The sequence below is a fragment of the Danio aesculapii genome, chromosome 21 (genome assembly GCF_903798145.1).
Source record: "Danio aesculapii chromosome 21, fDanAes4.1, whole genome shotgun sequence".
Taxonomy (NCBI): domain Eukaryota; kingdom Metazoa; phylum Chordata; class Actinopteri; order Cypriniformes; family Danionidae; genus Danio; species Danio aesculapii.
In genome coordinates this window covers 44,711,872-44,738,810 of record NC_079455.1, presented here as the reverse complement: position 1 = coordinate 44,738,810, position 26,939 = coordinate 44,711,872, and the positions used below count along the sequence as shown (strand labels likewise).

Here is a 26,939-nt window from a genome sequence, read left to right as displayed (position 1 = left end):
AACCAGTTATCGTCCCATGCCTAGTGTGTGCATGCATGTGTGCATGTATGTGTGTGTGTGTGTGTGTGTGTGTGTGTGTGTGTGTGTGTGTGTGTGTGTGTGTGTGTGTGATCAGCCTCAGGCCCTTAGTAGTAGCAGTGTCCTCCTCCAGAGAGCTGCAGTGGTCTGGAGAGTGGATGAGGACGGGTGTGGTGTTTTACGGTCTCACACACATCAGGAAAAAGAGCAAAAACACACCAGGGTGAGAAAATGCTTTAAGTCTGTGTTTCAGAGCTCACAGCTGATGCTTTTGATGAGTGTATGTTGTAGAAACGGCTGCTTAGGAGACGTTTATCAAGTGTTTTGTCTGTAATTGGATTGTGCTGATGTAGTTTGATGCTTTTTTTTCTATTTTAAATGTCTAGCGCGTGTTTTGGTGTAATTTAAATCGATGTTTAGCGCATTTAATAACTAAGCAGATGTATAGAAATGCTTACTGCTGTAGGTTTGAGCGTGTTTGTTGTGGATTTAAACTGCATTCATATTTTAAGTCGTTGTCTGTTAAATGACATGTAGTCTGTTAAATAACATGTAGTTGTCCTAAATGTATATTTAATTAAAGTATTTTTAGAAAACAATGCAAAAAGAAATGAATACGAACATCTTCAAGCTACAAATATGGCACACAAACAAGTCATATGATGTTTTATTAGACTTTTTAACTTACAGTTTTGAAATCTTGTGTAATCTATCTATATGTGTAATATATTGTTAGAAGTGGGATATTTATTCAAAATATTTTTCTTTATTGTACAATAATCATTTTGTTTCATATTGAACCAAAAATATTTTTTTTGCTGGATTTGTAGTGAAGACTTTTGAAAATCAATTGCAATAGTATTTCATAGTAAATACTCTATATTGTTGTTGTTACCATAGCAACTATAGAACGAACACAACCGATCAATTACTATAGTTTCTGTTGTTACCGTAGCAACTATATAACAAATACAACAGATCAATTACTATAGTTTCTGTTGTTACCATAGCAACTATAGAACGAACACAACAGATCGATTACCATAGTTTCTGTTGTTACCATAGCAACTATAGAACGAACACAACAGATCGATTACCATAGTTTCTGTTGTTACCATAGCAACTATAGAACGAACACAACAGATCGATTACCAGTTTTCTGTTGTTACCATAGCAACTATGGAACGAACACAACAGATTAGTAACTATAGTTTCTTTTATTACCATAGCAACTATAGAATGAACATAACAGATGGATTATCATAGTTTTCGTTGTTACCATAGCAACTATAGAATAAACACAACAGATGGATTACCATAGTTTCTCTTGTTACCATAGTAACTATAGAACGAACACAACCGATCAATTACTATAGTTTCTGTTGTTACCATAGCAACTATAGAATGAACACAACAGATCAATTACTATAGTTTCTGTTGTTACCATAGCAACTATAGAACGAACACAACAGATGGATTACCATAGTTTCTATTGTTACCATAACAACTATAGAACTAACACAAAAGATAGATTACTATTGTTTCTGTTGTTACCATAGCAACTATAGAATGAACACAACAGATCAATTACTATAGTTTCTGTTGTTACCATAGCAACTATAGAATGAACACAACAGACTGATTACTATAGTTTCTGTTGTTACCATAGCAACTATAGAACGAACACGACAGATCAATTACTATAGTTTCTGTTGTTACCGTAGCAACTATAGAACAAACACAACAAATTCATTACCATAGTTTCTGTTACCATAGCAACTATAGAATGAACACAACAAATTGATTACTATAGTTTCTGTTGTTACCATAGCAACTATAGAACGAACACGACAGATCAATTACTATAGTTTCTGTTATCACCGTAGCAACTATATAACGAACACAACAAATTCATTACCATAGTTTCTGTTACCATAGCAACTATAGAATGAACACAACAGATTGATTACTATAGTTTCTGTTGTTACCATAGCAACTATAGAACCAACACGACAGATCAATTACTATAATTTCTGTTGTTACCGTAGCAACTATATAACGAACACAACAGATAGATTATTATAGTTTGTGTTATTACCATAGCAACTATAGAATAAAGACAACAGAATGATTACCATAGTTTCTGTTGTTACCATAGCAACTATGCAACCAGCACAACAGATAAGTAACTATAGTTTCTGCTGTTACCATAGCAACTATGGAACGAACACAACAGATTAGTAACTATAGTTTCTGTTGTTACCATAGCAACAATAGAATTACAATAACAGTTTAGTTGAAGTATTTTAGTATAGAATGGTTCAGAAACACGGTAGTATTTACAGTAATTTAATATTGTACTTTTCATTTGGGTTTGCAAGACACTTTCAAACGTGTAGACACTTCATACAAGTGTTGTTTTTAAAATAGTGCTCTTCAAAATGCCTGAAATCTGAAATGAGCTAAAAAAAGCATGTGAAAACTGCAGATGAGATAGATGTTTGTGTGCTGAATATATTGAAAGTGATTCTGTAAATGCTCATTATCAGATTTGTTGGTGTTGAAAGGTTGCATTAGCATGAATCTTTTTTTTCTGTGCGTCTCTTTATCTCCTGTTAGTCTCTCTTTCTCTCTCTCACACACACAGTGTTTCTTTTGTGTTTGCTCCCCAAAGCATGTGATTTCTGCTGCTCGCGGGCTCTTGTCGTCCTCTATTAGTTGAGGAATCAGTTCTGTGTTTCGAACAACAGCTCTTTCAAAAAGGATCATCCACATCTAACCTGTTCATTCTTAAAGTCTGTGTGAAATTATAATCTACAATAGCAGCGTCTCAAATGACACACTGTACACTTATGCACTCATACACACACCAGTGTATTGTAGAGTTTAATGTCATTGCAAATGGAAGATTCACTAAACAGATTATTAAACAGGCTCACAATTTGTTTTGATGGTCTGTTTGTTGAATCTAAGTTATATTTACATGCCAACTGATTCTCATTAGATTATAAGTAGACTGTTAGGTTGGGGTTAGTGTAAGTTGACCTGTACTTGCAAAGCTTCTTATAGTCAGTTAAATGTCTGTTGAAGGAGCAGATATCAGTAAATATTAAGCAGACAGTCTACTAATACTCAAATGGACCATCAAAATAAAGTGTTACCCTAAACAGAAATTCAAATTGTTTCGCAATTTGTTGCCAAATTAGAGAAATAAATTACTAAACTACCAATTAGTAGCTATCATCAGTACAACTGCATTGACCATTGTGAAGTGGCATAATCACTTACGTGGGAGAATTTCGATTTTACAATCCAAAATAAATCGTTTAATCCAGCTTCAGTGCCTACTAGCCACTCCTCTTCATCATTTGCCCCACCCCTTTTACAAGTAGCCTCACCCCATCTGCTACACGAGCAAAACTGTGAGTCCAGGCTCTATTTCAATGATCTAGGCGCAAAGTCATTAAGGCTGTGTCTGAATCCACTTTTGCTATTTTAAGGTCGGTTAAATACGCTCTGCGCCCGGTGCATGGTCTAACAGGGTTGTGCTTATTCTCTTAATGAGTTCTGGGTGTGTTTTGAGCATAACCTGCATTAAACCAATCAGAGTCTCGTCTCTCATTCCCTTTAAGAGTCAGTCATGGTGCATTTGCTATTTACATGTCGGACTTTGTAAGTGTAAAAACTGAACGCTTCACTAGTGAGAAAACAGTTAAACAGAGCATCTGCAGCGTGAGGATAAAGAACGAGCCTCCTCCATTCAGCCTCTTTACTTTCTCTTTACTTTACTTTTACTCTTTACTCCTTTACTTTGGTGGAAACGGTGGAAACTCACTCCACTGAACACATCCATTAACCCACATATTCAATTTCCTTTGTTAAGCACAAAGATTTGTGTCAAAACTATTTCTAAATTCAGTTCTAATCTCCAGCAGAGGAATAAATGAACAATAATAATGAAGTGTGGTCAAAACACTGAGTTATATCCAAACACACGTCCTGTTCTGATGCCCCATATGGTAATGCAGACGTCTCCAAAACCACACAGATGGACAAATCTACACTTGTGTTTATTAAAACAGATATAAATCTGCAGATAATCAATAATACTGCTGATAATAATCACATTATACAGATGCAGATGGTCATGAATAAACTGAAAAAGCCCCCCGAGGTGAAGAAGGCATGGAGGCAGTGGTGTTTATATTGAATTATATTCTGGATCATTTTAATCCTTTAATTGTTTTCATCTGTAAAGATATTTGTGTGTTGCTGTTCATCCTGTGTGTATTCAGCAGTGTGTAAGTGTTTGGACCTGCATAGGCGCAAAACTAGCACACTCTGCTGGACTTTAGAACAGATTTTAGTTGGTCAATGGTGTGGTCTATTTCAGTTCCTCAAAATAGCAACACGCCAACAATGCGCCTTAACACACCTCCTTTATAGACCAGCACACAAATGGATTTACTATTTAAACAACATGGCACAAAACGTGAAAATTACAGCTGCGCTGGTCTGACCTCTTGCTCCCTCCTTGTGTGTGTTTGTGCTCATGTACAGCTGAAGTCAGATTTTTTAGCCCTCCAGTATATTATTTTCTCCAATTTCTGTTTAATGGAGAGAGGATTTTTTCAACACATTTCTAAAAAACATTTCTTTTCTCTTCATATTTCATCATATTTGACTAGTTCAGGGATTCTCAACCGGTGGGATTCTCACTAGTGGGCCTCAGCGTTCCTGCAGATGGGCTGCGAGATGGCGTGAAATGAACTTAAATATTATACTATAATTATTTGAATTGATTATTAAATATGAATATGTCTTATTAAAATGATCAAAGTAATGACATTTCCCATTTTCTGTAATTGAATAGGCTAATCCGGACTCAAAAACATCCTCTCTGTTAAATACAGACATGTGGCTTAAACTTCCAACCACTGCGCGTCAACTAGGACAACATTCTTAGTTGTAGAAATAAAACCACCACGCAAGTGTAAAGGTAACGATAATAGTTTTAATAACCTGCTTGCGGCTGCCTCACGTTCGTTACCCGTACTATATCGCATATCGCACAAGTCAGTTGATGCACAAACTATGCGCGCTCTCTTTGTGTGAACACTTTAAAATATCATTGTCCAAAATAATGTCCCGCGAGTCTTTTATAACGGACATGCGTCCTTACAGGAGGATCTAGCAAGACTTGGTGGTGTTTCTGTCAGTGAACTTCAATAATATCCAGCTACAAACCAAACCGCCTTCAGATCGATGTGTTTCAACCGATTTAAGTGTGTGATGTAAGTGATCAATAGATGAATAGTATCCAAATATTCTGCAGTTCTGAAGAATATCTGAAGTAAGGAATTCAGGAGCTTTGAACCTGTCTGTGTGTTTTTTTATATTAAAATATATATTATTATATTTTATATTATATTTAAATATATATATATTTATAATGTTTCGTTTTATTTAATAAAATTATCTAATATAAGAGAATAATAGAAGGCAAAAGAAATGTTTTAGTAATAAATAAAGCTTTAAAATGAGCATTTTCTCTAGACATTCAGTTTGGCCCTTCAAAAGATTTTCAGAGAAGGATGTGGGCCTCCAAGTGAAAAAGGTTGAGAACCCCTGGACTAGATAATGTTCCAGACATTGGTTTGTTCTGGAGACAATCCAAAACTAATATTGCTGAAGGGGGATAATAATATTGACCTTAAAATGGCTTTAAAACAATTAAAACTGCTTTTATTCTAGCTGAAATAAAACAAATAAGACTTTCAGAAGAAAAAAATATTATCGGAAATACTGTGAAAAATTCCTGAATCTGTTCAACATCATTTGGGAAATATTTGAAGGAGAATAAATTCACAGGACGTTAACTGTATATTACAGAAACACTAGATATTGCAATGTCAGATTTTCCCAGTATGGTGCAACACTAGTGGACAGAAATCTTTTTTTTTTAAACAAAAACAGGGAAAACTCCATTTATAAAAATATCAGTGAACGTTCGGACGTGGCTTAAAGCTGGTTAAAGCTATTATTTATTGACTCACTCATCCAGTTCCTGACGTTGAGAAAGCTCTGCTGGCTGGTCAGATCAAACATCAGCAGAAAACCCATGGCATCCCTGAAGAACGCAGTGGTCAAACTCCTGAACCTGCAGGAAAACATGAGGAAAGAGAATCTAAAATAAACACACAGGAGTCAGACTGGGTTAATCAACCCAGGCTCATTGCGGATGTGTGCCCCTGTCTACATTTTTGGGGACAGAAAAATAACCCGAGGTACGTCTGCTCACAGTTTTGGTTTTTGCAAATCCACAAGAGGGCAGTGTGGATGCATTTCAATGATCTCAAGTTACTCTGGAGCGTGCTCTTCTCACGTAAATCCACCTGAGGGCGCAATGTACACTTCAGCCGACCAGGCCAGCTTGGTGCCGCCTGACTGACTGACCCACCCCCTTCCCTAAACAAACCGATAGTGTTTTCAAAATCAATCAAGAAAAAAAATCGGTCACGGCGGTGTGATTTCACCACGTTTTCGGCCTGTTGTTTATTCAATTATTTTATCTGGAACTGTTCTTCGCCGAGCTCGACCCTGTCAACTCCATGCTCCATGTCCCAAGTCCGCCAATGTACAGTGGAAAAGCCGTCCGCACGGTTTAAAAACGGTTAAAATCCGTCCGGTTTAAGTGTGGTTTATTTATTAACTAATTTCAAGAGGATCACATGCTTATGATCAACACGGCTTGCTCCTCATTAGCTCCGTAATGTGACCCATTAGATGATTATGGAAGCATTATGAATAACCAGAGTTTTTCACTCCAGTTATCTTCGTCTTGAAGCTTCCCCCTCCTTCCACCCCTACTTCCTCCCTCTTTTTTCCGATAGGGCGACACGGTGGCCCAGTGGCTAGCACTGTTGCCTCACAGCAAGAACACCGCTGGTCCAACCTCCTATCAGGCTGGTTGGTGTTTCTGTGCGAAGTTTACATGTTCTCCCCGTGTTCGCGTGGGTTTCCCCCGGGTCCCCCGGTTTCCTCCCACCATAGCAATAGATTAAACTAAATTATCACCGAAAACAACCCTAGTTTAAACTTCTCACGCGGCGACAAGCAGGGGAGTTCTCGAGACCTACCTGAGCTCGAACTCCCCTCTCGCCCTTCTAACGGGAGGGAGCCCCGGGCTCGAGGATATTACGAGCTCAGGGTTCTCTCCCAGGACAGCATGCCAAATACGCTTTATTGATTATCAGCTAAGTGTGAACTCTTGAAAACAATTAAAAACTGCTTTCATTCTAGCCAAAATAAAACAAATAAGACTTTCTCCAGAAGAAACAATATTAGAGGAAATACTGTGAGAAATTCCTGAATCTGTTCAACATCATTTAGGAAATATTTGAAAAACCACAATAATTTTGACTTAATCTGTACACTAAGACAGGATTTTAACATACTGGGGAAAGATCAGTCTGTTATTGACCTTTATTTCATCCCATATCTGGTCTCCTTATCATCACAAGACTTTAATTCAGACTCCTTCTCTTGTAAACGGTGTAATTATCGTTAACTGCAATTCAGACTCATATTTTCCCAAAGGCCTTTACTCTCAAACCCTCTTAGCATCTCTAATTCTGCTGGACTTCCTGCTGTTAGTTTGATTTGAGATGTCAGAAAGAGCTTATCCTGGACACATTTAATGTCCGTAATGCCTTTAATTTCAGAGTGAGAAAGCATTCAGAGGGAAATCACGGATGGGAAGTGATGACGCATAATTCAGCTTCAGTTATGGCATCGTCACTTCCTCTGCACCAATCAGAGAGCAGTATGTGCATCACATGACTATTAGAGATTGATTATATTAGAGGTGTAACAGAGGGTTGGAGGCTTGAAAAGAGGGTTTCGAGACCCAGCAACACCCTTGCAATGGCATAACAACACTCAGACCATCCACAGCATGACTTCAGCGTGATAAGCAGAGCGTCTTGTTTGGTTTTTCAGTCTAATTGTCTAAATGTCACAGTTTGTCTGATTAGATGTCATGCTTTAGCACTGTGAATATGACACAGTGAAGAGCTCAGAAAATCTCTCTCTCTCTCTCAAGTTCAAGTTGCTTTATTGGCATGCCATTCAATATAGTATTGCCAAAGCACTTCAAGTATGTACTATATTAAAATCATTAAATAATAATAATAAAAAAATGATAATAATACAGTAAATAAGACATAAATGAAGAGACCTAAACAAACAAACAAACAAACAAACAGATAATATATTTGATAAATATAACAATTATAAAAATAAAAAGTCTAAATTATTTAAATAAGATACATGAATTTACATGAACCATTTCTTATTGTGTGTAGGTGTCACGATCACCAGCGATCGTAACATCCTAGATCGCTGGATCTCATACACATTCACTTGGACTACAAATCCGCCATTCATGGACTACATTTTCATGCATGCACTCCGTTCCACAAACACACATGCTTCCTCATTTTCACTGATTACACTTGCACCAGCTGAGGATTGTCAGAGACTGATTCCACACACTATTTAAACAACACAGACACTCCCTGCGTTTGCCGAGTCTTGTTAGCTGTAAAGTGACAATTCAACGCGTTTCCATTAGTCTTGTTCCTCCGTGTTTTTGATCTTTGCCTTGTTTCCCTTTCTCCTTGTCTGCCGCCTGTCTACCGACCTCTCGCCTGTGTTTGACTACGATTCTGAACTGCCTTTATACATCTGTTTGCACCTGTGTTGACCATTGCCTTCCTGACTTTGCATAAACCTGCACGTGGATCCTAAACCTCAGTTGTCTCTGTCACTCCCCGTGTTACAGTAGGGTGTAAACGTATTTTGCAGCTAGTCTATACGTCAATTCATTCTCTCAGAGTATATGCTAAAGTTTTTCTGAGTCATCTCTCTCTCTCATACAGTTGTAGTCAGGATTATTCGCCCCCTGTACACTGTAAAAAGTGAAAACTTAAGCAAATTTCTTCGGCTTGTTACAATTAAATGAATTAAGTTTGACAAACTTAATTTATGAGAGTTTTCAATAATAAATTAAGTTAGTCCTTTTAGGTGTAACAAGTATTATTAATTTATTTAAGAAAACAAGAATGTACATACAGTACAGTACAAATCATTGAATATAATATTGTTAATATAATAATAATAGTAACAATAATTTTATTACAGTACAAATAATTCCCTTCTCATGTTAATATAAAAATTATATTTTGTTTTGTGGCAAATACAAGTATTGATCATTATTGATATACTTGCCATAAATAAATTACTAAAACCTGTTATAACTAAAATAACTAACTTAATTAATTACTGAAAACTGTTATAAATTAAGTTTCTCAAACTTAAAGAAATTACTTTGACTTGTTACAAATAAATAAATTAAGTTTCCTCTTTTTAGAGTGTATATGTTTCCTGTTTAACAGAGAGAGAAATAAATCAACATATTATTAATCATAATAGTTTTAATAACTCATTTCTAATAACTGATTTATTTTCTCTTTGCCATGATGACAGTAAATAATATTAGACTAGATATTCTTCAAGACACTAGTATTCAGCTTAGAGTGACATTTAAAGGCTTAACTAGGGTAATTAGGGGAAAGTTAGGGTAATCAGAATCAGAATCAGACCACTATAGCTAGTAACAGACCACTGTTACCGCCGACCAGACGGTAACAGTTCGAACAGGTAGTGTGCTGGGTGTGAGGGGTCCAGAGTGATTTTGCGAGCCCTTTTACTCACTCTGGAAGAGTACAGTTCTTGAAGTGTAGGAAGGGTTGTGCCAGTGATTCGTTCAGCAGTCCGGACTATTCGCTGTAGTCTACGGAGGTCGGTTTTGGCAGCTGAGCCGAACCAGACGGTGATTGAAGTGCAGAGGATGGATTGGACGACAGCTGAGTAGAACTGTACGAGCAGCTCCTCAATTAGGCAAGTCATTGTATAATAGTGGTTTGTTCTGGAGACAATGCAAAACACATACTGGTTAAAGGGGCTTATAATATTGAGCTTAAAATCGGCTTAAGAATTAAAAGCTGCTTTTATTCTAGCCGAAATAAAACAAATAAGACTTTCTTTAGAAGAAAAAATATTATTGGAAATACTGTTTAAAAGTTCCCGGTCAGTATCTGGATGGGAGACCACATGGGAAAACTAGGTTGCTGTTGGAATTGGTGTTAGAGGCCAACAGGGGGCGCTCAACCTGCAGTCTGTGTGGGCCCTAATGCCCCAGTATAGTGAAGGGGACGCTGTGCTCAGATCCCCTGGTATTTCGAAGTTCCGTGATTGCTGAATCAACGTAAAATCAACAAAAATATGTTATACGATCTTGCAAATTTGTTAAATTAAATGCAAAATGATCGCAAAAAAATGTAAATAATTTAATAAAATTTCAATTCCAAGCCATATAATTAGATAATATTCATTACAGTTTGCAATTATTTCCTTTACATGACTTATAGATGTTGCATACACAGCGCACCTGATGTATTTGAGCTTCTCTCGAAAAATGACGTCTCTCCTGCGCCCTGACAATCCAAACATTTCATGAAGGGGGGAATTGTTTTGCCGCCTGTGCAAAAAGCAGCCGCGGATGACGTGCAAGTGATTCACATGTGAAGTGAATGCAAAGATTGGATTAGGCATCCTGTAGCGTGAACTGGGCGATTTGTGCGTTTGACATGCTTCAAACTGCAAAATAAAGTGGGAGCTTCCATCTTTCAATAGAACAGACAGAAACGCAAGCAGCTTGCAATGATGGAGGTGGATTCTTTGATGACGGCCGCTTGATGTGACGTAAATTGCAGGACAATTGCAAGACATTACAGGGCATCACATGTATGACTGATATTATGGTGTTCGTCAATTCGATAAATGTTTTGGTTTAACTCTTTCCCTGTCGCTGACGAGAGAAAACGCTTCCCTGCCGTTGACGAGTTTTATGTAGAGGAAGCCCTAATGCATGTCTTGAGTGAGGTGCATGATGTCAGATATTCTGAGGAGTGAAATCTGAGAGAAATTAAGATTGTGAGTAAAAAAAAAAGCATATAAACACACACACACACATATATATATTGTCACCCTAAATAATGAGCTGGATCAGTCTATTAAGTAAAAGGCTTTTCTTCTCAGCGTGTCCTCGCGCTCTTCTCAAAGCTACTATCAAAGTCAAAACAGGTGTCCAGCGTGTCTCTGTGGGTCTGCAGCAGCAGAGCGTCCAAGTCTGTGGCGGAGTACTCTCAGCTTCTCACGCACACAGAACCGGGCCGCTCAGGTAAAGTCTTATGTGTGGGAAGTGCTGGTGTTGAATTGGGTATCACACTGGATGCACCACGATATGCCCTGACCGAATTGTAACGTAAACGTTTTAAATGAGGCTCACACGACGTGCGCTACGTCAACATTCGGTGCCTTGCGTTGCTTAGCAGCGTACACAAAACAATGTAAAGATCGCTTGACATGAAGTAAATAAACCAGTAGAGATGTGCCGTTGTTGATAGCGTCAGCGTGTGCTACTGTTTCTATTGTAATACACCATAACTTAGTGTGAAGAGCATGTTAAATCTTAAAGGGACTTTGCCAGCAAGCAGTGTTGTGATCACATGGGCTTTGCACGCTGGCTCTGGATGCTAATAGCTGTAACGGAGTTTAGAGCGCAACGGACTGCTTATATCCGAGTTTTTTAACGCAGTCCGATATAATTTTTTGGACGAATATCGGACCTATTTCCGATATTAATATCGGATCGGAACATCCCTAGATGTAACCCGTGTCCTGGCCAAATTCCCTCCATCAGCCCTTACCCATCATGGCCTCCACAATCATCCCCATCCACCAAATTGGCTCTATCACTGTCTCTCCACTACACCTACAGCTGGTGTGGGGTGAAGCACTGGTGCTGTTGTTCTGTGGCTGCCGTCGCATCATCCAGGTGGATGCTGCACACTGATGGTAGTGTGGAGAGACCCCCTCACACTCATGATTTTGAAGCACTTTGAGTGCATGGCCATACATGATAAAAGCACTATATACACATTACATGATGTTTTAGCCACTCAACAGATGACCTTAATGTTTACATGGATGAAGAACAGTAATGTGAGTGGGTTGATTCAGTATAATAGCTCCGGTTGGAATAATTGTGCGCTCTGCTATATGTTACTCTGACTTTTAGAAATTTGTTTGAAAATCGTGTGCTGCGGTCAAGCTTGAGCTTGTGAAATTCGGTCATATGTCGCTGTGAAAGACGCGGAATTAAACAAGATGATTAGACATTAAAAAGCGAGTGATTGGTCCATATTTTACACTTCTGTCCAGAGATGTCATGTTTTGATCTGTTGGTCTCACGCAGTCAGGTGATGCAATTTCGCAGGTCAGAGTTCACCAAGCTTGAGCTTTGCAGCGCAGCAAAATGCGAAACTTGTCCAATAAGTGTGTGTTTCCAGTATGCCACAATAACATGCGTATAAATGGAAGTCTATGGGGCGAAAAGTGCAGCGTGACCGTGGCTTCAGTCTGAAGCGTCGCTGAAAGCCTCCATCATCCAGGTAGAGTTTCTGGAGGAGTTGATGAACTCTAGGATCTAGTGGACTCGGCGTCGGACAAATCCACGCTGTTTTTCAGCCTTACTAAAGCACAGCTACTCTCTCAATAAAATCCATGTTAGCCATTTAGCAACAAAGCTAGAGTCACCAGGCAGACAGAAGCCCTCTGCCATGATGCAAATCCTATCTATTGTGAAGTGAATTTAACGAAATTTGATGTGCGAATAAAGCGAGTATGTCAGGGTTCTGCCACTCTGGTCTTGTAAATTCTTGTTTTGGTGGCAGAGTCCGGACACTAGCTCTGTTTTGTCTTGTCCTGTAGTGCTCGGCTCGAGTTTTCTTGGGTCGAGCACTTGTTTTGTCATTGTCTGGGTGCGCGTCATCAAAGGTGCGCGCGGACCGTGCGCGCTCCCGCTTGATGCGGGCGCGCGGGGTCTGCGCGTCCTTGGGACGCGCGCTCTTGTACTCATGTTTGTGTTTTGTTTCGTCAGCATCGCGCTGTTTCATTCTCAGCGTCTCCGTCTTGTTGGTTTCGGTTTTGGTTGGCGCTGAGATGAAACATGCGCGTTGCATTTATGTGAGCGCACGGTAAGGTGTTCACTTATCGTGTGCTCGTGTCTTGCGTCTGTTGTCAAAGCACGTGGCTCTGTGTTTACATTGGTCGCGTGCTTTTGTTGTGTGCTTTGTGTCTTGTCATACGAACACGCGGTTAATGAGTTCTCTCATTGGCTGCGTGTTCTAGTCTTGTTTAATGTGAGCACCTGGCTTGTGTAGTCTCCTTGTGTCAGGTGCTCTCCCGTCTATTGTCTAGTCCCACCCTCCTTGTTAACCCATTATTAGTTAATTATGTTCATCTGTTGTGTATTAATTTAACCCTGCTTATATTCTCCTGATGTCTGCTGTCCTGTGCCAGTTCGTCGTCGATAATTCCTTGTCCTGTTGTGTCAAGCCTTGCTTCGTCCAGCCAACCCAGTCAAGTTTGTTTTTCTGTTTGTGTTATAGTTTAGTGTTTTCCCCCTCGGGGTGGTTTTTGTTGTTCTTTTGTTTTATTTTAATAAACAATTTTACTTTACTCTGCATTTGGGTCCTCGCCCCTTTTTCCCCTCTCTGAACCGTGACAGTACGAACTGGCCAAATGAGGACCCAGCAGAGTGAAGACAGCCCGTTCTCCAGCCGCATGCTGCAGCTCATCAGTCTGCAGTCACTGCGGCAACGTGGCATGAAGGTGGGAAAGTTTGCGGCTAAATTTGGTGTGGCAGCAGAGGGGCTGGGGTTCAATGACCAAGCCCTGGTGAACCTCCTCAACTATGCCCTCGACAAGCCCCTCAATATCCAGCAGATGCTTGAGTTGGGAGGGCTGTCTTACCATCAGTTTGTGGAGCATCTGGTTCCTCAGGCGGCTCAGGGTGAAACTCCTGATCCCAGCTTTCTGCTGTCCTCTGCTCTGAAACGGAGAGGAAAGAGGCCATCTCTCACCACCATCACGAGCACCATCTCCCAGCCTATGACCAACCCCCAAGGGTTAACCCGCACCCAAAAGCGGAGGCTGAAGAGGAAGGCCTCTTCAGCGAGGGTTGCTCCAGCCCCAGAGCGCCCGCCAGTGTCGGCTCCAGCCCCAGAGCGCCCGCCAGTGTCGGCTCCAGCCCCAGAGCGCCCGCCAGTGTCGGCTCCAGCCCCAGAGCGCCCGCCAGTGTCGGCTCCAGCCCCAGAGCGCCCGCCAGTGTCGGCTCCAGCCCCAGAGCGCCCGCCAGTGTCGGCTCCCGCCCCAGAGCGCCCGCCAGTGTCGGCTCCAGCCCCAGAGCGCCCGCCAGTGTCGGCTCCAGCCCCAGAGCGCCCGCCAGTGTCGGCTCCAGCCCCAGAGCGCCCGCCAGTGTCGGCTCCAGCCCCAGAGCGCCCGCCAGTGTCGGCTCTAGCCCCAGAGCGCCGCTCTGTGTCGGCTCCAGCCCCAGAGCGCCCGCCAGTGTCGGCTCCAGCCCCAGAGCGCCGCCCCGTGCCGGCTCCAGCCCCGGTCATTGCCTTGCCGGCACCACCCAGACGTCTTGCCCTGCCGGACCCAGCCCCGGTCATTGCCCTGCCGGCACCACCCAGACGTCTTGCCCCGCCGGCCCCAGCGTGGCTCATTGCCCTGCCGGCACCACCCAGACGTCTAGCCCTGCCGGCACCACCCAGACGTCTAGCCCTGCCGGCATCACCCAGACGTCTAGCCCTGCCGGCACCACCCAGACGTCTAGCCCTGCCGGCACCACCCAGACGTCTAGCCCTGCCGGCACCACCCAGACGTCTAGCCCTGCCGGCACCACCCAGACGTCTAGCCCTGCCGGCACCACCCAGACGTCTAGCCCTGCCGGCTCCATCCAGACGTCTTGCCCTGCCGGTCCCAGCCCAGCTCCTTGCCTTGCCGGCACCATCCAGACGTCTGCCCTGCCGGCCCCAGCCCGGCTCCTTGCCATGCCGGCTCCCACGGGCCTCCACCCCAGCCGGCTCCCCACGGGCCTCCACCCCAGCCGGCTCCCCACGGGCCTCCTGTCCAGCCGGCTCCAGCCCTGCCGGCTCCCCGCAGGCCTTCATCCCAGCCGGCTCCCCACAGGCCTCCTGTCCAGCCGGCTCCAGCCCTGCCGGCTCCCCACAGGCCTCCTGTCCAGCCGGCTCCAGCCCTGCCGGCTCTCCACAGGCCTCCTGTCCAGCCGGCTCCAGCCCTGCCGGCTCCCCATAGGCCTCCTGTCCAGCCGGCTCCCCTCAGGCCTTCAGTCAAGCCGCCTCCAGCTTTGGTGGCTCCCCTCAGGCCTCCTGTCCAGCCGGCGTCCTGCAGGCCTTCAGTCAAGCCGACTCCAGTCAAGCCGGCTCCCCACAGGCCTCCTGTCCAGTCGGTGACCTTCAGGCCTTCAGTTAAGCCGCCTCCAGCCCTGCCGGCTCCCCACAGGCCTCCAGCCCTGCCTGCTCCCATCAGGCAGCCTGCCTCGTCTCCCCTGACAGACTGTCCCTGGGTCGTCCCTCCTGCTCCTCCCTGGTGTGCCCCTCTACCACCCTGGACGGACCCTCCGGCTCCACTCTGGTTTCCTGCCGGGGTACTGACCCATTGAACCCGCCCTGGACTGTCCCTCTGGTCCCGCCCTGGACTGTACCTCCTGTCCCTCCCTGGTCTTGCCCTCCCATCCCTCCCTTGTTCGTCTTATTGGGTCTGGCTTGGCTCCCCTCCCTCCCCCCCTTTATGTTGTCTTGCCTGTTCACTTCCCTGTCTTGTGTTTGTTGATGTTGCCTGTTTTGTTGTCTTGTGGTGTTTCTTGTCTTGTACCTTGTTGGATGTTCCCTTTAGGGACGCCAAGTGGCGTCCCTTTTGGGGGGGGCTAGTGTCAGGGTTCTGCCACTCTGGTCTTGTAAATTCTTGTTTTGGTGGCAGAGTCCGGACACTAGCTCTGTTTTGTCTTGTCCTGTAGTGCTCGGCTCGAGTTTTCTTGGGTCGAGCACTTGTTTTGTCATTGTCTGGGTGCGCGTCATCAAAGGTGCGCGCGGACCGTGCGCGCTCCCGCTTGATGCGGGCGCGCGGGGTCTGCGCGTCCTTGGGACGCGCGCTCTTGTACTCGTGTTTGTGTTTTGTTTCGTCAGCATCGCGCTGTTTCATTCTCAGCGTCTCCGTCTTGTTGGTTTCGGTTTTGGTTGGCGCTGAGATGAAACATGCGCGTTGCATTTATGTGAGCGCACGGTAAGGTGTTCACTTATCGTGTGCTCGTGTCTTGCGTCTGTTGTCAAAGCACGTGGCTCTGTGTTTACATTGGTCGCGTGCTTTTGTTGTGTGCTTTGTGTCTTGTCATACGAACACGCGGTTAATGAGTTCTCTCATTGGCTGCGTGTTCTAGTCTTGTTTAATGTGAGCACCTGGCTTGTGTAGTCTCCTTGTGTCAGGTGCTCTCCCGTCTATTGTCTAGTCCCACCCTCCTTGTTAACCCATTATTAGTTAATTATGTTCATCTGTTGTGTATTAATTTAACCCTGCTTATATTCTCCTGATGTCTGCTGTCCTGTGCCAGTTCGTCGTCGATAATTCCTTGTCCTGTTGTGTCCAGCCTTGCTTCGTCCAGCCAACCCAGTCAAGTTTGTTTCTCTGTTTGTGTTATAGTTTAGTGTTTTCCCCCTCGGGGTGGTTTTTGTTGTTCTTTTGTTTTATTTTATTAAACAATTTTACTTTACTCTGCATTTGGGTCCTCGCCCCTTTTTCCCCTCTCTGAACCGTGACAGAGTAAACTCAAAATATTTACACATGCAAATAGGGCAATTTATTCGTGCATGAACACAACATAAGAACAATTATTTTGGCATAGGAATGCACCGATATGGATTTATTGACATATATCGATAACCGATAACTTAAGATTTGGAGGCCGATAGCCAATATTGTCACGATCACCAGCGATCTCACAACCAGAGATCGCTGGTAAACACTCACATTCACATGAACTAGAAATCCGCCATGTTATGGACTACATATTCAGTCATGCAACACACATACACACCTGCTCCAAGTCACCAGTGATTTTTAAACACTCACACAGCTGAAGCTGCCCAGACTGATTACTTGGACTGTAAGAACAGCACAAACACACACAATGTTGCTGAGTCTTGTTTCGTGACATTACAACGCGTTTCCCTTGCCTAGTCTTGCCATGTACCGATCTTTGCTTTGCCTTGTTTGTTTGTTAATTCATGTCTGCTGCCTGCCTTGTGACCATCTGCCTGTATCTTTGACTACGGTTCTGGATTGCCCTTATACATCTGTTTGCTCCTGTGTTGATCATTGCTTATTTCACCATCCTGTTAATAAAACCCTGCGTTTGGATTCTCGCCTCTGTTGTCGGTGTCACATCCCTGTTACAAATATACTATAGCCGATTAATATATAGGCCTGTATTCATGATTCCACATAAATCAGCATGCTGAAAATAAATTATTTCCCTTTTTTTGCATAGCAAATTATCATGCAACTTGACTGTTGCATTAATGTAATAGGTTAAAGAGCCCATATTATGGGTTTTTGAGAATGAGCTTCCATGTAGTGTGTAACACAGCTCTAAGTGAAGTGAAATATCCAGCTAAGGCTTAAATCTGAAAGTGGAAAGTGTTTAAAACTATTGATTCATCTATAAAAGAGTCGACTCATAGTGCTTCAAATGAATCATCTTGATAACGAGTCTTTTGTCGTTTTGGCATGATGTCAATACAAAACTTAAGCCCCGCCCAATTGTGCACGCAAACCCCGGAAAATTAAATCCTGCGGCCCCGCCTACAGTAGCAATGAAAAAGAGGAAGACAAGCACTGTAGCAGATCCCGGTTTAATCAAGTGATGAAGACGCTGTGGGATATTCTGCTGGATAATATTGGAAGTGTGAGGGAAGGTTAGTGTCATTTTCTCTACCCAAAGATGAAACTGAAAAGTCAGTGGTTGAGGTTTATTTTTGCAAAAAAACCCCAGCATAATCGACCCAGCCTTGTACTGTTCAAGTGCTTCTGGAATCTACACGCTTACAACAGGGCATTCGTCGGCCGTTTGTTAAAGGAAGGATCAGAAAAGACTACTGATGTAGGGGACTTTGTCAGTACATGGATCAGTGGATCATGGATCAGTTTCTTCCTCCATTTCACAAGTGTAAGTAAGTGCGATTAAAATGGCTGCCTCCTTGTTTTCTCAAGCTTGCAAATTCTGTATTTAATTGTGTTTTGTTACTTGTAACCGCTTGTACTGTATCAGGTTAACTCTTTATATTCTCATATCGCGTCTAAAGTCTAAAATTAACAGAAGTTTTAGGGGATAAATAAGGGTGCAGATGGGTCTGAAATAAACAGGAGTGTTGACAGGTATGCACTCTGCACTCTTGACTACTTCAATTTTGTGGCTGCCGCGCTATCTAGTGGCTGTTTCCCAAATCGCACTAGAGTGTCGCCTCTTGGTGATTCTATGCTCTTTGCTTCCGCCACAAGAGGCGACACTCTAGTGCAATTTGGGAAACAGCCACTAGATGGTGCGGCGGCCATTTTGGAATGAAAACTTCAATAGAACAACAGTATATTATAAGTCTGTAAAATAAACTATTAAAAGTGCTGATGATTGTGAAGTGTGAAGTGTTGTATTGTCGTCTTTCAGGTTGACGCACTTTTAAAATAAATAAATTAAAAACAAAGCAGCTGCTTGCCATCGCGACAGCAATAAGATCCAATGGACAGCCGATCGCGTTCACTCCAAAATGGCGGAATCCGGGGCTGTTGCTGGGCGCTGCTGTTGCAACGGAACATTCTATTGAATGTCGCCTCTTGGTCATTCTAAGCTCTTTGCTTCCGCTATTGACCTTATTCTTCAATGTGGAAGTGCGCACGTTTTTACGATTGTTTAAAAACTTCCAATTTAGTTGCCTATGGAAGAAATGACTAGGAATAATAAACGGCAGAAAACGGTCAAACTACTTACTCTACAAACAAGTGTTTGCATGACAATACAGACAAAGTAGAATAATATAATAAGAAAATATCAATTTGCAACACCAAGCAGCAAAACGAGCCGTTTTTAACGTTTAAAAATGAATGGAAGTGAATGAGACCGGAAGTTTCGAGCCAAAATGATTCAAATGGCTGCGCCCACTCGTACGCGGAGAATAAGGTGAATAGTAGCAGATCAGTTTTACAAACAATAACAAATCTCTCTGGTCCGTTAGCTTCTGTTTACCATTGCTATGGAGATTCAGTGTTCGCAAGGGGATGCAAGAGATGATCGAGAGAAAACAAGATTTGTTTCTGAGAGTGAAATCTGCACACGAGTGCCAGCTGGAGTTTTTCCTAGTTTTTCGCTTTGATTTTGAATGATTTTTCTGTTGTTTGTTTTGTTTTGTTTTGTTTATTTGTGCATCTTCTGGTTTTCATCGGTGAGATGTTCTATTGATGTCAGTTGCTGAACGTGATCTGCTCCTGATTCAAACTGATTGAAGTGTGAACTCTTTTCCTGGATTGTGGATTCTCAACTTCCATCTGTGCGTGTCTAATTGTGGACTTCATCGATCTACTAGAGGTGGTGAAAGGGGGGATTGTATTATTCCTCTCCAAAAAGTCAATTCAGTCAGTCAGTATTTTCAGTGAAAGCTGCTAGGGAATGGAACTAGAAGATCACTTACTGTTCGTTCTTTTCAGTCTCATGTTAAAAATTGGTTGGTGACAAGTCAGCATTGTCAGCATTAGTACTGTATTCTTGACACTTTTGTCCTCTTCTGCTGCCATCAGTCTGTTTGTGTATGTTTTTTTTATTTTTGTATTTATGTTTGTGTATGTTTCTGTGCTTCTATTTTAGATGTGACTTTTTACCATTCTGTAAGGGGTCTACAGATGAAAAATAGCCATTCTTGGCTAATTCTGGCACATTTTACAGATGTTAAATTTAATGTTTATTAATGTGCATTGACCCTGTAAACGAATAAACTAAACAAAAAAAAAAGTTGGACTGGCGAGCCTCCCGTTAAGTGGATTCTGTGGATACACCTGTCTGAAAGTTACAAAGTAAAACTTATTCAGCGTCAAGGTCTTCAGCTTAACCTCGCGAAAACGGAAATGCTTGAAGTTTCTGCTAACCCGACTCTACACCATAACTTTTCAATCCAGATGGATGGGGCAACCATTACTGCATCCAAAATGGTAAAAAGCCTTGAAGTAACAATTGATGACCAACTAAACTTCTCTGAGCACATTTCTAGAACTGCTCGATCTTGCAGATTCACACTCTACAACATCAGAAAGGTCCGACTCTTCCTATCTGAACATACAGCTCAACTCATTGTTCAAGCTCTTATTCTCTCCAAACTGGACTATTGCAACTTCCAGCTAATTCTATCAAACCTCTTCAGCTGCTTCAGAACGCAGCAGCACGAGTGGTCTTTGATGAACCCAAAAGAGCGCATGTCACTCCGCTACTCACCCGTTTGCACTGGCTGCCAGTTGCTGCTCGCATCAAATTCAAAGCTCTGATGTTTGCTTACAAAGCGACCTCTGGCTTTGCTCCTTCGTATCTGCTCTCACTTCTGCAGATATATGTGCCCTCCAGAAACTTGCGTTCTGTGAATGAACGTCGCCTCGTTGTTCCATCCCTAAGAGGGAAGAAATCACTTTCCCGAACTCTCACATTCAATCTGCCCAGTTGGTGGAATGAACTCCCTAACTACATCAGAACAGCAGAGTCACTTGCTGTCTTCAAGAAACGACTAAAAACTCAACTGTTTAGTCTCCACTTTCCTTCCTAATCTGCAACTGCCTCTCTGGCTATACCACTAACTGTGCTCTCTCTCAAAAACAAACAAAACAACATTACTATTGCTTTGCTTCTTAGACTTTACACACCTGAAACTTGTCTATAGCACTTGTTCACTGCTGCTCTTATAGTTGTGTAAATTGCTTCCTTGTCCTCATTTGTAAGTCGCTTTGGATAAAAGCGTCTGCTAAATGACTAAATGTAAATGTAAATGTAAGGTAGGAGTGTAAATTTACAACACACTCACAAGTTCAACATCCTGGATTTCTGGAACTAAATTTGCAATCTAGTTGTTTTGCAAAAGAATCATTTTGAATGTTCATCACCTGTGCTGGACCTTTGGGATATTTTGAAATGTTTTAAGTGAATGTTTTGTTTTTATTTTATTTGTACATTGTTTACAGTAGAGTGTTCATTCTTTGCAATTTTTGAAGTTTTATTGAATGAAGCCAATTGTTTAAGAAGGAAATTTTGATTATATGTTGAATGATGCAATAGTTTTAATATTATATTATTAGTAGGCCCACACGGAATCTGTGCGCGCAGAATTCCGCAGATTTCAGCAGATTTCAACAGATTTCCGCAGATTTTCAGCCCATCATTAATTCTGTGTATTTACTTGTGTAAATGTGTGTAAATTTATATGTATTCAGTTTTTAAATTAATTACAGTAATATTATTGACTAATATGAAAATGTTGATCTGATTTATGTACAGTGCAGTGTGTACAGTCATATTTTCTGTCTTTTAGTAGAGATATTATATGAGAGACTTGCTTTGTTTACCAAATAAAGTGAATCTAATTAGATTTGCATTGTAAACATTAAATAAAACGTTCAAAAGTTCAAAAGGTATTATTTTTTATTTTACATATTAAGGTGTTATACTGGGAGTTATGGAGTTATGATACTCCCAAAATAATTCGGCAGAAATCCACAGATTTTTACCAAAATTCTCAGCAGAAATAGCAAAAAACGTCCGCAGATTCCGTCTGGCCCTAGTTATTAGCTAACACTCACAAATCTTTAGTATAGTATTGTTATTAGTGTATTAGTATTATAGTATTGTTTATAATAGTAACCAAAATATAATATTAGCTCTTAACAATAGAAAAACAAAAAAATAACATAATATTTAACTTACCTTATTAGTGATACAGCCATAAAACCCTGTGATGAAAGAGAAGTGTTATTAGGGAGTGTAAAGAAGATTGAGGTTATTAGATAAGTGTGAAAAATGCCTAGAACTTGTAACCGTGGCGGGATGAATTTTGGTGTGGCCACGGAAGAATGAATGTAGCGGAAACCATGTATTATATCAATCATCAGAAAAATGACAGGAGCAAACACAGCGCACAGTTGGCTATACTGTGGTGTTGTTGTGAAAATAAACTTTAACTCTTTATTCCCCACAGCCGAATCTCCATCTGTCAGTGATCGTCATCTTCCTGTCATGATCAGTCCTATGATCCCCCGGGCCTCCGCTAGTGTCTGAAGTGAAAGCGTGTTCACATTTTACCGGATCCGGCACCTCATATTTGGTGATCGACGTCGGTGCAATCAATCAAAAGATCCGAACCCAACTCGATTCATTCATTCGACTCTTCATTTCGCTAAAGAATCAATAGGTTTAAACACGGTGCATCTTCAGATTTAACCCTCAGCTGGATGTTTTCATTCACTTAGAGCTGTGTGTGTCTTTAAACCAAAATACACAATGACACTCTATCAAACATATCTACAATAGTTAGGAACATGGTTACTGACTACGTTTACATGGACACCAGTAATTCCATTTTAATGCGATTAAGACAATACTCTGATTAAGAGTTAACCATGTAAACAGCGATTTTTGATTAATTTAATCAGATTAAGGTCATGATCGACCTAAAGAGAAATCGAATCAAGATGTGTAGAGTATGCTGATTTTAGTCGCATGATTAAAGTGCAGTACAGGCATGTAAACACCTTAATCGAATTATTACCGTCATGTAGGAGTTTTTGCCGCATTTTGCGACAGGATAGTCCACACAAATGGCTGTTTGACATTCTTTGCACCTACCCAGTCAGTGCAGACCACAGACACCTGCATCTGCACCTGCATGTGAAATGCGAAGGTTTTTTTCTTCCATTCAGCATGCGGTATGAACTTCCATTAGAACAACGCTCTTTTGTTGGTGCCAATGGCGTAGTGGAAAGTGCACCGACACATGCACTCTGGTGTTCACGGCGACCCGAGTTCGATTCCCGCCTCGAGGTCCTATGCTTCCCCTCTCTCTGCTCCCCACACTTTCCTGTCAATTCTTTCTACTGTTCTGTCAAATAAAGGTGAAATCCCCCAAAAAAAAACTATTAAAAAAAAACAACGCTCTTCCAGCAGTTCCTAGTGGCATCCAATATCTCGTTTGTCATGGAGGACGTGCATGAAATGCTCCCGAATGAAAGTGAAAGTGCCAAACTGCAGATAAAGTCGACAAACTAAAAATGAGACACCCAAAATTGCATGAAACTCCGGAGGAAATGCGGATAGCGCGGTGACGCAATGACGTTAATCGAATTATGTGCTATTACATGTAAAACGAGATCATGAAAGAAACACTAGAGCAACTCATGTAAACACCTTCATCTTATTATTCTCTTAATTAGATTAAAGCAAATAATTCGATTACTGATGTCCATGTAATGTAGTCACTGAGTTATTAACACTCACACAAAGAAGGGACGGACTTTGAAGGAATAAACAATGAGGTAAGCTCAGATAACAAAATGGCCGCCGATATATCATGCATCCCTATTTAGATCTATAATAGATCCTCTTTAATGCACAGCTTTGCTTATTGTCTAGCTTTATATTGTCTGAATCATACAGTGAAGATCATTGGTTTTTAACTAATCAGATCTTAAACGACAGCACTTTAGCTGTCTTATACAAATTAAAAGTCCCCGTGCATCATTGTCCAGAATGTTCTCCTGTCTGACGAGCAGCACCACTGATTAAGTTAATGAAGCAGAGACATTGTGTCCTGAGCAAATACTAATGAAAGAGGCGCAGACACAATCGAGTTAAGTTGGACTGGAGTTTCTGTTTAAATGTCAAAGGTCTCCTCTGTCCTCCGCTGATTGAGTTTGTTGTAAGGTCGCCTGCTGTGACCCTTCATTCAGTTAAAGCTGTTTCCTGTTAGCTAAAAATCAGACCTAAACCTGCTGATCGGCTGTCTTTAGTGCTTCTTACTACCTCTTTTATATTGATTTTAGAAACAATGCAAATGAATACAGGCATGTGCTCTCTGAATGATCTCTGCAGTGATTGGTTGATGGTGTAAGAGAGGCGGGGCTTACCACAATGAAGTGTTTTGAAGTGGGTTGTTACCAGTAACTAAATTTAGGAGTGTGTGTGTGTGTGTGTGTGTGTGTGTGCAGATGGAGGAGTGTGTGTGTGTTTTACAGATGCAGCAGTCTAGTGTGTGTGTGTGTGTGTGTGTGTGTGTGTGTGTGTGTTTGTGTGTTGTTTTCTTGTTTCAGGTCAGCACAGGGTGTGTCTGTGTGTAACATCGACCTCTGAGGGTGTTTCACAGCACAGATAACCTTTCCAGCACTCACAGATACAGATGTCGCGCAGAGATCCTACTGAGGGCGTGTTTGGTGTGTTTGTTTGTGTGTGTGTGTGTGTGTGTGTGTGTGTGTGTGTGTGTGTGTGTGCACTTCTGAGACTGCATGCATCTTTCTCTGCTCAACAGTTTTAAGAGTGTTGTATTTTAATGCAACATGCTCTGTTACTGTATGTACTGTGTATATACATTCACCGGCCACTTTATTAGGTACACCTTACTAGTACCGGTTGGACCCACCTTAGCCTCCAGAACTGCCTTAATCCTTCATTGAATAGATTCAACAAGCTACTGGAAATATTCCTCAGAGATTTTGCTCCATATTGACATGATAGCATCACACAGTTGCTGCAGATTTGTCGGCTGCACATCCATGATGCCAATCTCCCGTTCCACCACATCCCAAAGGTGCTCTATTGGATTGAGCTCTGGTGACTGTGGAGGCCATTTGAGTACAGTGAACTCATTGTCATGTTCAAGAAACCAGTCTGAGATGATTCACGCTTTATGATATGGTGTGTTATCCTGCTGGAAGTAGCCATCAGAAGATGGAGACACTGTGGTCATAAAGGGATGGACATGGTCAGCAACAATACTCAGGTAGGCTGTGGCGTTGACACGATGCTCAATTGGTACTAAAGGACCCAAAGTGTGCCAAGAAAATATCCCCCACACCATTACACCACCACCAGCCTGAACCGCTGATACAAGGCAGGATGGATCCATGCTTTCATGTTGTTGACGCCAAATTCTGAGCCGAGCATCCGAATGTGTCAGCAGAAATGGAGACTCATCAGACCAGGCAACGTTTCTCCAATCTTCTATTGTCCAGTTTTGGTGAGCCTGTGTGAATTGTAGCCTCAGTTTCCTGTTCTTAGCTGACAGGAGCGGCACCCGGTGTGGTCTTCTGCTGCTGTAGCCCATCCGCCTCAAGGTGGACGTGTTGTGTGTTCAGAGATGCTCTTCTGCAGACCTCGGTTGTAACGAGTGCTTATTTGAGTTACTGTTGCCTTTCTATCAGCTGGAACCAGTCTGGCCATTCTCCTCTGATATCTGGCATCATCAAGGCATTTGCGCCCACAGAACTGCCGCTCACTGGATATTTCCTCTTTTTCAGACCATTCTCTGTAAACCCTAGAGATGGTTGTGCGTGAAAATCCCAGTAGATCAGCAGTTTATGAAATACTCAGAGCAGCCCGTCTGGCACCAACAACCATGCCAGGTTCAAAGTCTCTTAAATCCCCTTTCTTCCCCATTCTGATGCTCGCTTTGAACTGCAGCAGATCGTCTTGACCATGTCTACATGCCTAAATGAATTGAGCTGCTGCCATGTGATTGGCTGATTAGAAATTTGCGTTAATAAGCAGTTGGATAGGTGTACCTAATAAATTGGCCGGTGTGTGTGTATATATATATATATATATATATATATATATATATATATATATATATATAAGCATTAGAAAATAGATACATTAACTCTACATCAATAGACATTAGTAAGCAGTTTTTAAATACAGATACAAATGGTGTTTTCTTGACGTACAAAGGCATATGTAATGGCCTTCTGATTGTTTTTAATATGTTGTTAATGGTTCATTTTTCTTACTAAATTAAGTATTTCATTATTTACAAACCAGATATTAAAGAGTAACTGGTGGTTTTTAGGATCATTCACAGTAATCATGACATATGCTGAGGTTGACTATTGCTGATGCACACATTGCTCTATTGATGCTGAAACCATATATAGTGCGGCTCCAGCATGTGTGTGTTTAATCTAATGAACTCATTGTGTTGGGAATGAAGGAGCCTGAAGTCACGCACTAATCACATTAGATTGACTATTTCTTAACCTATATGTTATTGTTCGGTTTCTTAGGGTCAGCGCAGGATTATTTGATTACCCCTGAAAAGCATGGCGTGCAAAACAATAGTCAGAAGAATCTAATTTATTGACTAAATACAGCTTAATGACCTTTTATGCGAAACATTTTTATTGAATGCGTCCTGTTTGGTGCATCAGGCTTTTGTGTTTGACGTATAGAGAAAAAAAAGAGATTAAAATGTTTATAAATGTGATATATAAGTCTAAAAATAATCATTTAAACAGTTAATATATGCTGCTGGGGTGACATGGTGGCTCAGTGGTTAGCACTATCGCCTCACAGCAAGAAGGTGGCTGGTTCAAGCCTCAGCTGGGTCAGTTGTCATTTCAGTGTGGAGTTTGCATGTTCTCCCTGTGTTGGTGTGGGTTTCCGGGTGCTCCGGTTTCCCCCACAGTTCCCGCTATAGGGGATTTGATCAACTAAATTGGCTGTAGTGTATGATTGTGAGTGTGTGGTTGAGAGTGTATGGGTGTTTTCCAGTACTGGGTTGCAGCTGGAAGGGCATCCGCTGTGTAAAACATATGCTGAAATAGTTGGGGGCTCATTTCCAATGTGGTGACCCCATAAATGAATG

General features: G+C 41.9%; 1 protein-coding gene across 2 annotated transcripts in view; it reads left to right on the top strand.

Annotated features, from left to right (window-relative positions):
* The window catches only part of rab27b (RAB27B, member RAS oncogene family), a 97,736-nt gene that overhangs the window by 52,226 nt on the left and 18,571 nt on the right, over positions 1-26,939 (top strand). The window contains exon 1 of one of the 2 annotated variants that reach the window (XM_056446707.1): positions 171-241. The exons of the other annotated variant lie outside the window; for it this stretch is intronic. Within the exon in view, the coding sequence (XP_056302682.1) occupies positions 177-241 (65 nt within the window). The 5' untranslated portion in view covers positions 171-176. Of the gene's footprint in view, positions 1-170; positions 242-26,939 lie in introns of those variants that run through there. 2 annotated transcript variants of the gene reach the window in all.